Source organism: Ciona intestinalis, unplaced genomic scaffold, assembly GCF_000224145.3.
Source record: "Ciona intestinalis unplaced genomic scaffold, KH HT000166.1, whole genome shotgun sequence".
Classification (NCBI taxonomy): domain Eukaryota; kingdom Metazoa; phylum Chordata; class Ascidiacea; order Phlebobranchia; family Cionidae; genus Ciona; species Ciona intestinalis.
This window is the reverse complement of record NW_004190488.1, coordinates 31,641-44,820: the sequence shown is the minus strand read 5'-3', so window position 1 is coordinate 44,820 and position 13,180 is coordinate 31,641. Positions and strand designations below refer to the sequence as shown.

Below are 13,180 nucleotides of genomic sequence, written 5' to 3'. Positions count from 1 at the left end.
AAAACGGGTTCTAGTCGCCATTGGTGACTGCAAGTGGGGCAGTATAGGTAGAATGCATTCATACATGTATAGTAGGGTGGGTGAAGATGGGACACTTTGTCAAACGAGACTTTTTTTAATTTTTTTTTTACGGACCCTCATTTAATGATAATCAGGAAAATATAATTACAGAACTATTCGACAGTATTATCACGACTTTATAAAACGCCCGTCAAAGCTGATTACTGTTTTTAAATATTAAAAAAATATGAAAAATAGAAACAGTATACTTTGAATGGGTAAAAAAGTGCGAAATAGTAAGGTGCTATTTTTTAATGCTCGCTAAATCAAAGTAAAGCAGAAGATTTTTTTAGTTTGCGTGTGCGAACGATTAAACTAGTTTCATAGCTTCATAAAACAACCTTGAATATTTCGTACAGTTTGATTTTGTCTCATAAAACTAGTTTTAGTTTTGTAAAAAACACTGAGATTTAGCCTAAGTGTGAAGAAAATAGGCAGGGGTCAATATGACTTTAATTTGAGATAAAAACAACAACAAAATATCGGTTTAACGTTATATATATGAAGTTTACATGGCAAAGAAACTAGCACAGCCTGTTAAATTCGGTAAGTTAACTATAAGTTGCAGAATACCGCTAATGTAGATATATTTCAATTTAGAGTCCCATCTTCCCCCACATTGTAGTTTTGTATGTTTTCATTGCCAAACTTTGAAAAATTGGCTTTTATTTTAGTAATTTATACTTCAGGGGTTATTCAACTATAAGATACTGATATGATAAAAAGATTTGGTTATTTGCACTTGGTGATAATTTATGAGAAGTGGCTTGTGCCAAAAACAGAGTAGTAATACCCAATTTGTAGCAAAAATAAAAACTTTATCAATAGTTATAATCAATTTTCTGTTATTACAAGTTCCCATCACAGAAATAAAACAAAGAATAGAACGCGCATCTCTAATTTCGGTAAAGGAGAGAGCATGATACACTCTCTCTTTTTCACGACTCGTTCCCGTTTACTATTGTAGCAATGTATATAACTATATATTAATCTGGTTTAAAAGGCAGTTTTGGTTTCAACATAGTTGTGTAGTGGCTTGCAGCGAAGTAAATGATTAGTTTTTACCTGTGGGAGTCGGACGCAGCATGCCTTAAAATCATACACGGCAATGTACGTTACAAAATCACGTACGCAGCACTCGTGTCTAATACCTGCCAAATATGTCAGCAAGCCTATGTATGATCCAAACGTGGAAGAATGCTCGTTATAATTTTCTTTTAAGGTGGCTGTACACAGTAACCGGAGTTCGTCCGGTTTGTCTGTTTTGTCCGGATTTCGCTGCCGCATGCGGAACTTGGTAATGAGTTTGCATACGACTTCGCAGGCGAATTCGCATGCTGGATACTGTGTACAGCCACCTTTACATTGCTGCAGCCGAATGCATGTTCAACACGAAGTCCCGCACGCACTGTGACAATATGTCTGGATAGGAAATGATCTTCATTTTACTAAGCACATCTTGTTCCAATAAACTTCGTGTTAGGTCGTTCCTGTCACCGGTCATTTGCATGGCTCAGCTTAGCAGCATTTCTAGCCTTTTACTTATTAAAGTTGCGTTACCTACAGATCACGTAAACTGTATTTGTTCACGACCGTGGCAAAGTGGTTAGCGCGCCTGCATCTGATCCCAGATGGTTTCAAACGTTCAAGGCTTGTCCCTGCTATACCATTTTGGGCGTATATGTACTTGAGCAAGATAGCACTTAACGGCAGTTTCTCCAACCCGGCAGTGGTCACTAATGGATAAATTGTCAGCCATACAGAAAAAAAAACAATAGCGACGTCGATTTTGGGCCAAGAGAAGACAATTTCAGTTTCTTTCAATCAACAAAACACCTTTGAATAAGTTGTTATAAAGAAATGTTCATAAACCAGACCAAATTGCGAACACAAATAAAATGCATTATTTTTATATCACGTACAGTATAAAACCACTATAGTTCATAAATCATATTCCTTTGAACCAAAACGCTCACAACCCTTTGCAGCTCAGCCGCCTATAAAATAACTATACTGACCACTAGACCACATTTCATTTTTTATAATATAATTGAAAGTCCGCAAATATTCACTTTATGCGAAGTTTAAAAATGAAATATACGCACACCTCTTGTTTAATTAGCAGTGCGGTAAGTAGCATTTCTTCATAATAATATATATAGTAGGGTGGGGAAAGATGGAACACCTTTAGCACATAATATCCAAATATCGTGATCTTATTTTAAACAATTAACAACGGTCTACCGGAGTCGTGTGCATACGGTTTTATAATTCTTCGGCTGTTCTTTGTTTACTACCAAATGGGTCGGGAAAATCGACCGAAAGAGTGTCCCGCATCCCCCAATCTACTATAAGTTCCCGGTAATTCGAGAGTTGTGTTCTTCTATTCCCGGCTGACTTTTTCTCAATTCTACAGCCGGGGAATTAGTTGGTTGCACCATATATAGTTTACTAACAGTGTAGCCTACTATGATGGTTGCACAACGCTGTTTCGTAACTGAAAGCTTCTTGGTTTGCTATACTGAAAACCTTGGCTGTAAGCTGCAAAAGCTCAGGACAGAAGCAATGATAACAAGTATATTTCATGGTGATTTATTATAGTTGAAGTAAACAATGATAAGCGCTGGATGACATTATACGTTGTATATACACTAATAATGTGAATGCTGTGTTGGTTTATTGAAGACGATTCTTGCGGTTAATGTTGATCAAGCGTCTCCACCGCTTGTAGTAACTTCTTCTATTACAGCTGAAACGAAAAGTTTTAAGCAATAACCAATTAGCGATATTTTGTTCATAGTTATGCGGATATGGCAGCGAATTACGAATTTTATAGTATTATGGGTGAGATAGGACACCTATAGCACACAATATCAAAATATCCTGATCGTGTTTCAAACAATTAACAGCGGTCTGAATGAGTCGTGAGGGTACGGTTTTATATTTCCTTGAAACTTCTTCGTTTACTACCAACTGGGGAAAAGCAATCACGTAAAGCCCATTACCCTTATATAAGATACTCACATTGGGTGCAGTTTGGACTTGGATCCCAATAATAAACCAAACTAGGTGTCCTCTGACAGGTAATCCGTGTGCGTGAAGGAAAGTAACCAATATCACAATACACTGTAATGACTGAGTTTCGATTGTACCTTTGTCTACGGCCGTAGTGGTATCCATTCAGCACAGTTGGTGGATCGCACGACACTAAATGTTGGTTTATACAAAAAGTATAAGCGTCGCAGGAATTTAGAAAAAAAACAATCTTTTACAAGTTGCATTGGAACGACATTAGTTAATAGATTTTGAGATTTACAACAGTATTAAATCAGTGTTATACCACTTTTTTAACCATAGAATTGGTATATATTTCAAAAACTTTTGTTTTGTTGTCATGCCCATTGTTTGTATGATATTATATAAAATACGAACACAACGTTCCAAAAAATACTCACCTGCGCGCTCGCATACTGGATCTGGACTCCAAGAATAACCAAGATATTCCGCACACCTACTACGTTGGTCTCGGGCCGTGTAACCAGCATTGCACGTTATGGTAATGGCTGAGTTGCTGTTGTATTCTGATCTATGTGGACTGTAGTTTCCATTCCGCACACTCGGTGGGTCGCACGCCACTAAAGGTTGTGGTATAATAATAATTTTAAATCATTGTAGCCATGTTCTTTAGCCATTTAGTTGTCTATGCAATCATGTTCTTGTTTTAATGACTGTCACCATACCGTTACCAGTAAGATGTACAAACCTTTTCTTATGCATGTTGGGACAACGTTGTCCCACTGTCCGCCCCCTATACACCCACTCGTATCTTCACATTCTTGACAACTTGACGAGTTTTCTCCAATAAGTTTAAATCCACTGTTGCACTCGTATGTCACTGTCGAATTTACTCTCCAAAAATAACTCCACGATGGTGTCCTATATCCGTTAGTTAGCCGCGGAGGGGAGCTACAACGTATCCCTGAATTAAATGTAAGGTATAAAAAATGATGTGGGTTATATAAGCATAAGCTATTTTCTAACTTGAAAACTAAAAACGGAAAGTGTTACGTATTCGAGCAATTTTAAAAGTGTTAAAAATAAAAGCATGCTGAGATCTTTCTCAAACCTAAATATTTAATGAATCTGGTATTTACTAGTCATAGTGAACAAAGTTTGTAATTCTTCCCACCCAGAAAGTTTGTCTGTTCTTGTGTTTATGTCCATAATGACTACTAGTATATATATGGCCAGGGACGATGAGCCTCGCATTCATTCTATGTTCTAATCCCACTTGGTAGTAAACAAAGAACTCAGAAAGAATTATAAAACCGTATCGTCACCACTCCTATAGACCGTTGTTAATTGTTTAAAACACGATCAGGATACTTGGATTTTATGTGGTAAAGTTGTCCCGTCTTCCCCCAACCTACTATATAATGAAATGCTTACTTGTACAGGTTGGTGTTGGACTCCAATAGGTAAAAAATCGGTCACCCCGACAGTAACTTTGCGGGGTACCACGAAGCATGAAACCAGGGATACACTTTACTGTAATTGTTGAGTTTACGCTGTAGTTTGATTCACGCGGGCTGTAGTTTGCATGCGCCAAAGTCGGTGGGTTGCACTTCACTAAAGTTTGTTTCATAGTTTTAAATCATTGTAACCATGCTCTTAACAATTTAATTGTATTGGTAACCATAGGCGTGTTTAAATGACTGTCGTTTTGTCGCTACGTACCCCGTATTTTCCTAATGTTATATCAAACACATTATACGGCTATGACTCTTGTATAAAATAGTCACCTTCACCGTCGCAGGCTATACTTGGACTCCAATAATATTGGGATTCGTAGTGCGTGCAGTAGCTATTTCTGTTTCGTGGCTTGTAACCAGTATTGCACGTCACTGTAATGACCGAGCTTGTGTTGTAAGTTTCCTGCACTGGCATGTAGGTTCCATTGCTTATTCTTTTTTGCCCTCTGTAAGTGGGGGGGTCACAGCCGTCTAAATGTTGATTTATTTTGAAATGTGAATTAAAGATATCCATAAAAAGTTTAATTGAAAAAGTAGAACTCCCTTTATTTAAACTGGTTTCAACAAAAACATTTTTAAAACTATTTGGTGGTTAAAAAGTCTTATAGACTAAATGCGTATATATAGATATTCTAGCATTTTAGATATATAATCTAGCATTACAGTTTTTAAGTATGTATATGTCTCATACCGAAATAAACTAGTACAGTATAACAATTATTTATCGTGTACTTGTTTTGTTTGAAAATAAGTAAAAATGAAAGCAAAATAAATTCTGCTCAACTTTTTACCTAAATTTATTTTTACTTAAACACTTTAATTAAAGCAGTGGTTCTTAAACTGGGAGGCGTGTATAAAGACTCGGAAGGGGGCGCGAAAAAGAAAAATAAAATAAAGAGTTATACATGTGTTATAACAGTGGTGTTCAACTGGCGGATCTCGTTTCGGTTCCGAATCTTTTTAAGTTTTTGTGTGAATCTTCCAATGTAGTCTTGAAAAAAAAAGGCTAAAATACGATGCACGTAAAAGTTAAATTAAAAAAACATTCAAACTGTTTTTAAACTTCTTACATATGCTAAACGATTAGGTGTCAATCCCTATATGACGCAAATAATCGCCGTGTGAATTGCTATTATGTTGTGATTAATTGCCAGGTCAAACAATCGCTATTATGATGCAATGAATGCACATGTGAATCCATACTTATATTTCGTAATAAACAGTCTACATGCCAGCTAAGAAAAACATGGTAAATATAAGGCTAAACTTCGACGCAAACGTAAACCGAACGGTTATTTTATTTTTGCGTTTATCGCGATAATGCGTTTTAAAGCATGTCCAATATGTTTATTATTTTTATTTAGTGGACAACTATGTTGTCAGGTTTGGCTGTGGTGGAACATGGCAGAAATCAATTGAACACCACTGTGATATTTTAACAAAAAGGGGGCGCGAGTTTTGTTGGGATCTTTATTGGGAGGCGTGCGTAAAAAAAGTTTAAGTACCCCTGCTTTAAAGTAAACATACCTTTTACACAGCTTGGTGATTCAAAAAGCCACCCTTGACGGTTAAAGCACACGTTGTAGTTTATTCCTCGTAGTTTGTATCCGTGATCGCAAAAGTAGGTGCCAGACATACATGCATTGTTCACATAGCGACAACTGAAACCTCCGTTCGATGGTCGCATGGGAAAGATAGGCGTGCAAACTAAACGTGTATGGTTGTAATTAACCAGTTAGTTCTTCGAGTAGTCACGTAATATTCAATATTCGTGCTAACAAAGGTTCCACCCGCTTCCTCACGCGCTAACTTCTGCATAACTTAGCTTTGCAGCATTTCTAATTATTTATTTAATTTTAATCAGAACCCGCAACAAAGTTTGGGAAGCTCGATCAATACTTTTAGTTTATCAGTACAACGTTCTGATAATTGCTCGACACTTTTAAACCCATGACTCTGTCCTTAACTTTACCACTTGTCAAAGCAAAATTACCTTCACCTTCTACACATCTTGTATCTCTACGAGATAACCACCTTCCGTGAAAGCACGCGTCATAGACCCTTCCTTGTAATTTGTATCCAGTGTTGCAATAGTAATTGCCAGCCATACATGTCCTTCCCATATATCGACATCTGAAACCTCCATTCGAAAGTCGTGGAACGCTAGGACTGCAGACTAAACGTTCATGTTATATATAGATTAATAAACAACCGTTTGGCCTGTCGAGTGATTAATGTTTTTTTTGGTTCGAAGACAGGTATAATATAGTAGGGTAGGAGAAGATGGGAAACTTTGTCAGACGAGACTCTTTTTTTAATTTTCTTTTTACGGACTCCCATTTAATGATAATCAGGAAAATAAGGTTATAGAATTCGACAGTATTATCACGACTTTATAAAACGCCCGTCAAAGCTGATTACTGTTTTTAAATATTAAAAAAATATGTAAAAAAAACAGTATACTTTGAACAGGTAAAAAATGCGAAATAGTAAGGTGCTATTTTTTAATGCTCGCTAAATCATAGTAAAGCCAATGAATTTTTTTAGTTTGCGTGTGCTAACGATTAAACTAGTTTCATAGCTTCATAAAACAAGCTGGTAAAGAACCCACCCGCCAGCTCAAACGGTACAGCCTCTCACATACGTATGGCTTTTGGGTTTATCTATTTTCGCTTGAAATATTCTACATTATAGCACAAATCTGATTTAGGATTTTTTACGTTTTAGTGAAAAAAATATTACCTTGAGATGATGCAAAGTGAATGTAAATCACACCAACTATAGCGATCCAAATCAAACTAGACATTTTTTATGCAACTTTGAAGGACTGTTCCTGAATAATATAGAAGGCTTGGGCGTTGTGTCTCTTATATAAGAGTTACCCATAGGCCAAAACGTGGCCACAAGTTCTTAGTTTCGTGAAAGACGACGCGAAATTTCGTCATAAATTATCGTGAACTGTCAGTTAAGACTAGCTGACATGATGTTTGTTGTTTGTCACCAGCTCAAAGCCAGACTTGTGACGTAACAGTAACCTGTGTGATGTTTTTTAAAATTTATTGTTTGTTTAAATTTAAATATTGGCGGCAGCCTATTTCAGTTTTTTTTGAATATGTGTTGTTTTCTTTATGTATCTGATGTGTTTTCCACCTCTCCATGTGATATCTCCGCACTGACATTGGCCTATACATGTAACCTCAAGCAAGCAGTCTAGACAGAAATGATGTTTATTTAGTTTGAATGATAACCTCTTGTTTATAATTGAAATGTATTTGCCATTGATTCTAACTCCATAGGAACTAAAACGTATTTTCACTGAATAACAAAAGTGTAATTGTAGCGTTGTTAAAGTTTAAAACACGATTAGAATATTATATAGTTATTGTGTGCGAACGGTGTCCCATTTTGCCCCACTGGACTCTTGTATTATGCACATGAACAAATGGGACTAATGTATATTTGCGATACGGGGCTACGACAGTTGCTGTTACAACACAAACAATCTGTTTCATACCACTACTCGTACCTTTAGTATTACCTCGTAGCACGATACATGTAACTTTGTGGTAGATCGCAGTTGTTTTATTTGATTTTGCTGTCTTTAAACGACTAATATCCTGACCACTGTATTTTACTATACCAACTTAACTTAAAGAGCCCGGTGTCGTGATATATTTTGTTCCTATTGTTGAATTTGTAAGGTGCGCTATTGCGCATGCTGAAATATTCGCAGTATAGGTCGGAACAAATACATTAAATACGGACCGGTTGGAAAACGTTCTGGGGGAAATATATTAAACACATTTTGCAGCGTTTCAATGTGCCTTTGTACTGTTGGGGTCGCTGTGTCATCTGCTGAATACGCCAGGCAGCATGCTGTGCCGATAATTACCAATTAAAATCACTTCATTGTTACACTTGCCTCTGCTAGTATTGTTCTATTTTGTCAAGCAAAGACAATGAACATAGTTCGCATTTAGCATTTTACTTTAGATCAACTAAAGCAAGTATTCATTTTGTATTTTAAACGGCATATTTTTCCAAGTAGTTTCCAAGAGACGGGAAAAGTATGGTGTGTAAGGCATCCTGTTTGAGAAGAGTGTTAGTAAATTAAGTAAAATATGCTTATTGAATAATCTAAAATAAGTTTGTTACCAGTACTTTCTTTTTCTAGGCTATAGATTTCACATATTAAACTCAGTTCTGCTGACTTTAAATCGAAACTAATGTTTCAACGCGTAAACTGCGTGTCTGGAACGTTTTATATTTGTTCCGACCCACTGCGCAGGAGCGTTGCGCAATAGCACCGGTACAAACTTATCAGTCGGAACAATATACCACGACTCCTGCCCACAGTTTTTATAGTTGTGTAGTTTTTGAGCACGGTAGTGGTCATATAGATCATTTTTCGTCGAACAGTTGTTCTTGTTGTTGTTGCTGTTTTTTTTGCGAGACTATTTTCCGCACTTACCTCAATTTTTATTCTAGCAATTTTCTTTAATCTCTTGATTTAAATCAAATCATAATATATGTTTATAATTTTCAGACTAAATTTTCAAATTTAAAACCACATGATTAGCGATTAATTAACGATTACTTTCTTGTACTATAACATAGCGGTAACACTGTCTGGCAGTTTGGGACGGCACGTGTTAAAATCACAGAAGTAAAAAAGAATAGAACGCGCGGTAAAGGAGAGAGCATGATACACTCTCTCTCTTTCGCGGGTCGTACCCGTTTACCATTGTAGTCATGGGAATCGAGGGCGTTTTATGTAGTTTTTATTCGTTTTTTTGACCTTATTTAAAGTTATAAGGTAAAACAACTATTTTCTAGTATATATATATTTCTAATAAACCGTTTGTTTGAAGTTTTTAATTAAATTTATTAAATAATTAAATTTCCCAAACAAGTGGTAAACTGTAAGCGTTAACCTACCAAATAACTAAACTGGCCTAATAAACTCGAGTAGTTGGTGTAGTTTTTGAACTAAACAGCTAAAACCTCCTAAACTACTATGCGCCTAACTTTTACAATGGAGTCCAAGCGAAATGGGGACGGTGTTGGCGGTCACGTGAATAGAAAAAAGAATATATCATGGTTTTGGGCACTTGCGCGTTCTACTCTTTTTTATTTCTGTGGTTGAAATCCACACAACGATTCACGACTGAATTAAACTATTATCATTTAAGTGGGGACGCATCAAAAGCACTACTCTCTTATAATCATTTATCGTAATTAAAACATTATTTTTAATTAAACATTATATGATTAATATTAACTTCTAACATTACCTAATTATTGCGTGATTACGGTTTATCCAAATTCACGAAATCAAACGTTTTTAAGAGACGACAATGTCAACTAGTGTTAGTTTACAAGTCAACATATGGTACAGAAGTCGTACAAAGCGTATTTACACATATTCTTTAGCAATCACTCAATCTTCATACGACATATATACATCATAAGTTTCATTAGTTAGAAATTATAATACATGTATGAATGCGTTCTGCCTTGATCGAGCCCAGTCGACCGTTGTAGTAAAATGGTTAATTAATATGGTAGGGTGGGGGAAGATGGGACACTTTTTCGTTTAGTTTTCTCTTTCCATTTGGTAGTAAACAAAGAACATTCAATGAATTATAAACCCGTATCCTCACGACTTCCACAGATCGTTATTAGTTGTTTAAAACACGACCAGGCTATTTGAATATTATGTATTAAAGGTGTCCCGTCTTCCCCCACCTTACTATATTATGCTAATTAATTTAAGCCGTGCTCATTCATAAAAATACAAAAGATAAAATACAAAATACTTCTACATGACACATTTTAAAATTATTGTAAACTGACGTATTTAATTTTAGAGTAATACACTTATAAACAATCAAAAACACTAATTGTAAAAAAAATCGCGCAAGCATAAGCTAACGCACATTTCTTAAATTAAAATCAACTGAAATATATATATATGTCGGTAGTACACTGTGTTTTGCTGTAAAAAAAATAAATTTCCCGCTACATAGCACATATCAGCTGATCGAGTTGGACACATCGTGATGTAATTTACGTCATAATGACCGCGAGTGACGCAACAATGAGCGATTATTTTCCTACTTTTTAAACCTTTTTTTGACCAAACTAAACTTTTTTCACATAAAAATACCACAGATAGTAATAATTAGGTGTATATATTTTTATTTAAAATCAACTTGTATGAGCGACGTCTGGACTTTTAACTTAACAGTATTGTTTGACTATAAAGGTTACTAACTTATTATGGTATATCGGAGAACCCCTTGGTTTTAAATAGTAGGGTGGGGGAAGATGGGACACCTGTTCATTCTATTTTCTCGTCTCATTTGGTAGTAAACAAAGAACAATCAAAGACTTATAAAACGTATCCTCACGACCCATAGACCAATGTTAATTGTTTAAAACACGATTAGATTATTTAGATATTATGCGCTAAATAAGGTGTCCCATCTTCCCACCCTACTATAGATATATTACTGCAATGACTTGAAGTGTAAAACCAGGATACCCATGAGATGGTAATAATACCACGATGGTCTTGTTTTATCGTATGTTGTGTTGTAACTCTCATGATCCAAGTGTTTCAGATCAGTATTTTTGTATAATAATAATCACAGCAAACAACGTATACGAATGCACTGGCAAAACAACTTATACTACGCTAGATTACGAACCAATGAAACTTGTAACCGAATATTTGTTTTACTGTCTAGGCAACAGACTTAGTTAACCGTGAACGATTCGTCCTACATACTTTTTTCGCAATGCAAATGTATATTCTATCCCCGTCGGCAATATATTCTGACGTGCAAATATATGTTGAACAAAAGGGCAAAACAATTTTCGGTAGAGGTACGGCTTGTAGCATTTATATACAAATAGATTCAGGCACCAAACAGTATATAAAATAGTATGTTATCATGTTTGTAAAGTTATCAACTACTACTTTGTATTCGTGTCAGATAAAGGAAAAGTAAAAATAAAATATTTTTACTTTCTATACTTATTTTTATTGCAAAAACGCGAAATTCATTTTGATTTTTGTGTAATTTTTATTATTTCTCTATTGACTACAGAACAAACACAGTTGACAGATATGTCAGATACTGAAAATTGCGCTAAAAGAAAGAAAGTTGTCATTGCTTTTACTCCATTCTTGGCGTTTGTAATTTTGACTTATTCTGGATACGGTGCTGTGATATGTCTGCAAACCAGCATCAATATTAAAGGGGGTGTAGGTAAGTTTGCCTACTTTTCATATTATGTATATAGTATATAACTGGAGAAAGATGGAAGCTTAAGTACATAATATCCAAACATACTGATCGTGTTTTAAACAATCAACAACGGTCTATGGGAGTCGTGAGTATACGGTTTTATAATTCTTTATTTTTTTGTTTACTACCAATTGGGACGAGAAAATAGAATAAAAATGTTTCCTAAATGTGAAGGGAAAGGTAATATCCCTAAATAATACACTCTTTCATTGTTTACATTTAATAAAACCGTGTCCTTATCCAAGTTGTTTTGATATTACCCTGTTTAGGTGCGGGGTCGACCACGGCAGCTCACATTACAGCAGGGATTTTCGGATTGGTCTTTGTGCCTGTTGCCATGAAAAAAACTACAATCAGAAAAATGTTAACTTTTTCTACGATGACTCACTTTATTTACATTTTATTAAACTTCTATCCAGGTATTGTGTTTCTATTTTTTGTTACATTTACACAGAACAAAACACGAAGCACTTAAGTCATTCAAATTTACTATACATATGGCTAACTCAACAACTTTTGCTATACTATGGCTTCAACTTTGCTAGACTATGGCTAACTATTTTCAACATATTTTTCCCTTTGATCACATATAGAGTAGTGTGGGGAAAGATAGGACATCTTTTTATTCTATTTTCTCGTCCCATTTGGTAGTAAACAAAGGACATTCAAGGAATTATAAAACCGTACACTCACGGCTCTCATAGACCGTTGTAATTTGTTTAAAACACGATCAAGATATTTGGATATTAATGTGCCCCGTCTTCCCCCCACCCTACTATATTAGTTAAAACAACGAAGGAAAGAGCTTTTGCTGCTCTTTATTATTTACCGTCGGTCCGCAAACAGTAGTGATATCGATATATTAGTTTAAAATTTTTTTCTTCTGATTTTCTCTTTTAAGTATCAACTAGGTATTACAACAATATAAAAACGTTATTATTTGCAAGTCCCGTACCTTCTAATCCCTGCCGGAATACTTGTGGGAATGGGAAGTTCTACAATGTGGCCAGCCATGATGGTGTAGTGACTCCCCGAATGGTTGGAGTTACAGTACTGGGGATTCCCAGACATCCGGGTTTTCTTCCCTCGTTGTTGTCTCGGCAGACATTCTATTAAACTGACTTATGAAGCGCACGTTGCGCCACTTCATTGGTGACCCCGAAGAATATTTGTAGATCAAATATTGCTTTTAGCATGGAGAAATCAAGATTCCAACTTAGCAGCAGTCTCTCTAAAGCTTCCGGGCACTTCTTGGAAATTAAATGCAGCCGC

General features: G+C 35.7%; 2 protein-coding genes across 4 annotated transcripts in view; one reads left to right on the top strand and one right to left on the bottom strand.

Moving 5' to 3' along the window:
• Positions 1 to 2,642: 2,642 nt before the first annotated feature.
• On the bottom strand, positions 2,643 to 7,456 carry LOC100181504 (complement receptor type 1-like). Of its 2 annotated transcripts, none has more exons than XM_009864065.3 (9): positions 7,335 to 7,456; positions 6,592 to 6,768; positions 6,120 to 6,299; positions 4,863 to 5,063; positions 4,510 to 4,689; positions 3,824 to 4,039; positions 3,516 to 3,695; positions 3,085 to 3,267; positions 2,643 to 2,809 (listed from the first exon to the last, which is right to left on the bottom strand). In XM_009864065.3, exons 1-9 carry the CDS (start codon positions 7,396 to 7,398, stop codon positions 2,769 to 2,771), a joined length of 1,422 nt encoding a protein of 473 aa, XP_009862367.1. In that variant the 5' UTR covers positions 7,399 to 7,456; the 3' UTR covers positions 2,643 to 2,768. The 2 variants fall into 2 exon arrangements, with proteins under 2 accessions (XP_009862367.1, XP_002123700.1); XM_002123664.5 differs by having other exon boundaries at positions 6,586 to 6,768; positions 7,335 to 7,455.
• Positions 7,457 to 11,561: 4,105 nt separating this feature from the next.
• The window catches only part of LOC104266844 (protein unc-93 homolog A-like), a 4,900-nt gene continuing 3,281 nt past the window's right edge, over positions 11,562 to 13,180 (top strand). Inside the window, exons 1-3 of one of the 2 annotated variants that reach the window (XM_026839176.1) lie at positions 11,562 to 11,869; positions 12,178 to 12,327; positions 12,856 to 12,926. In XM_026839176.1, coding sequence (XP_026694977.1) covers positions 11,728 to 11,869; positions 12,178 to 12,327; positions 12,856 to 12,926 — 363 coding nt within the window. In that variant the 5' untranslated portion in view covers positions 11,562 to 11,727. The remainder of the gene's footprint in view (positions 11,870 to 12,177; positions 12,328 to 12,855; positions 12,927 to 13,180) is intronic. The other variant, XM_026839175.1, reaches the window with a different exon arrangement.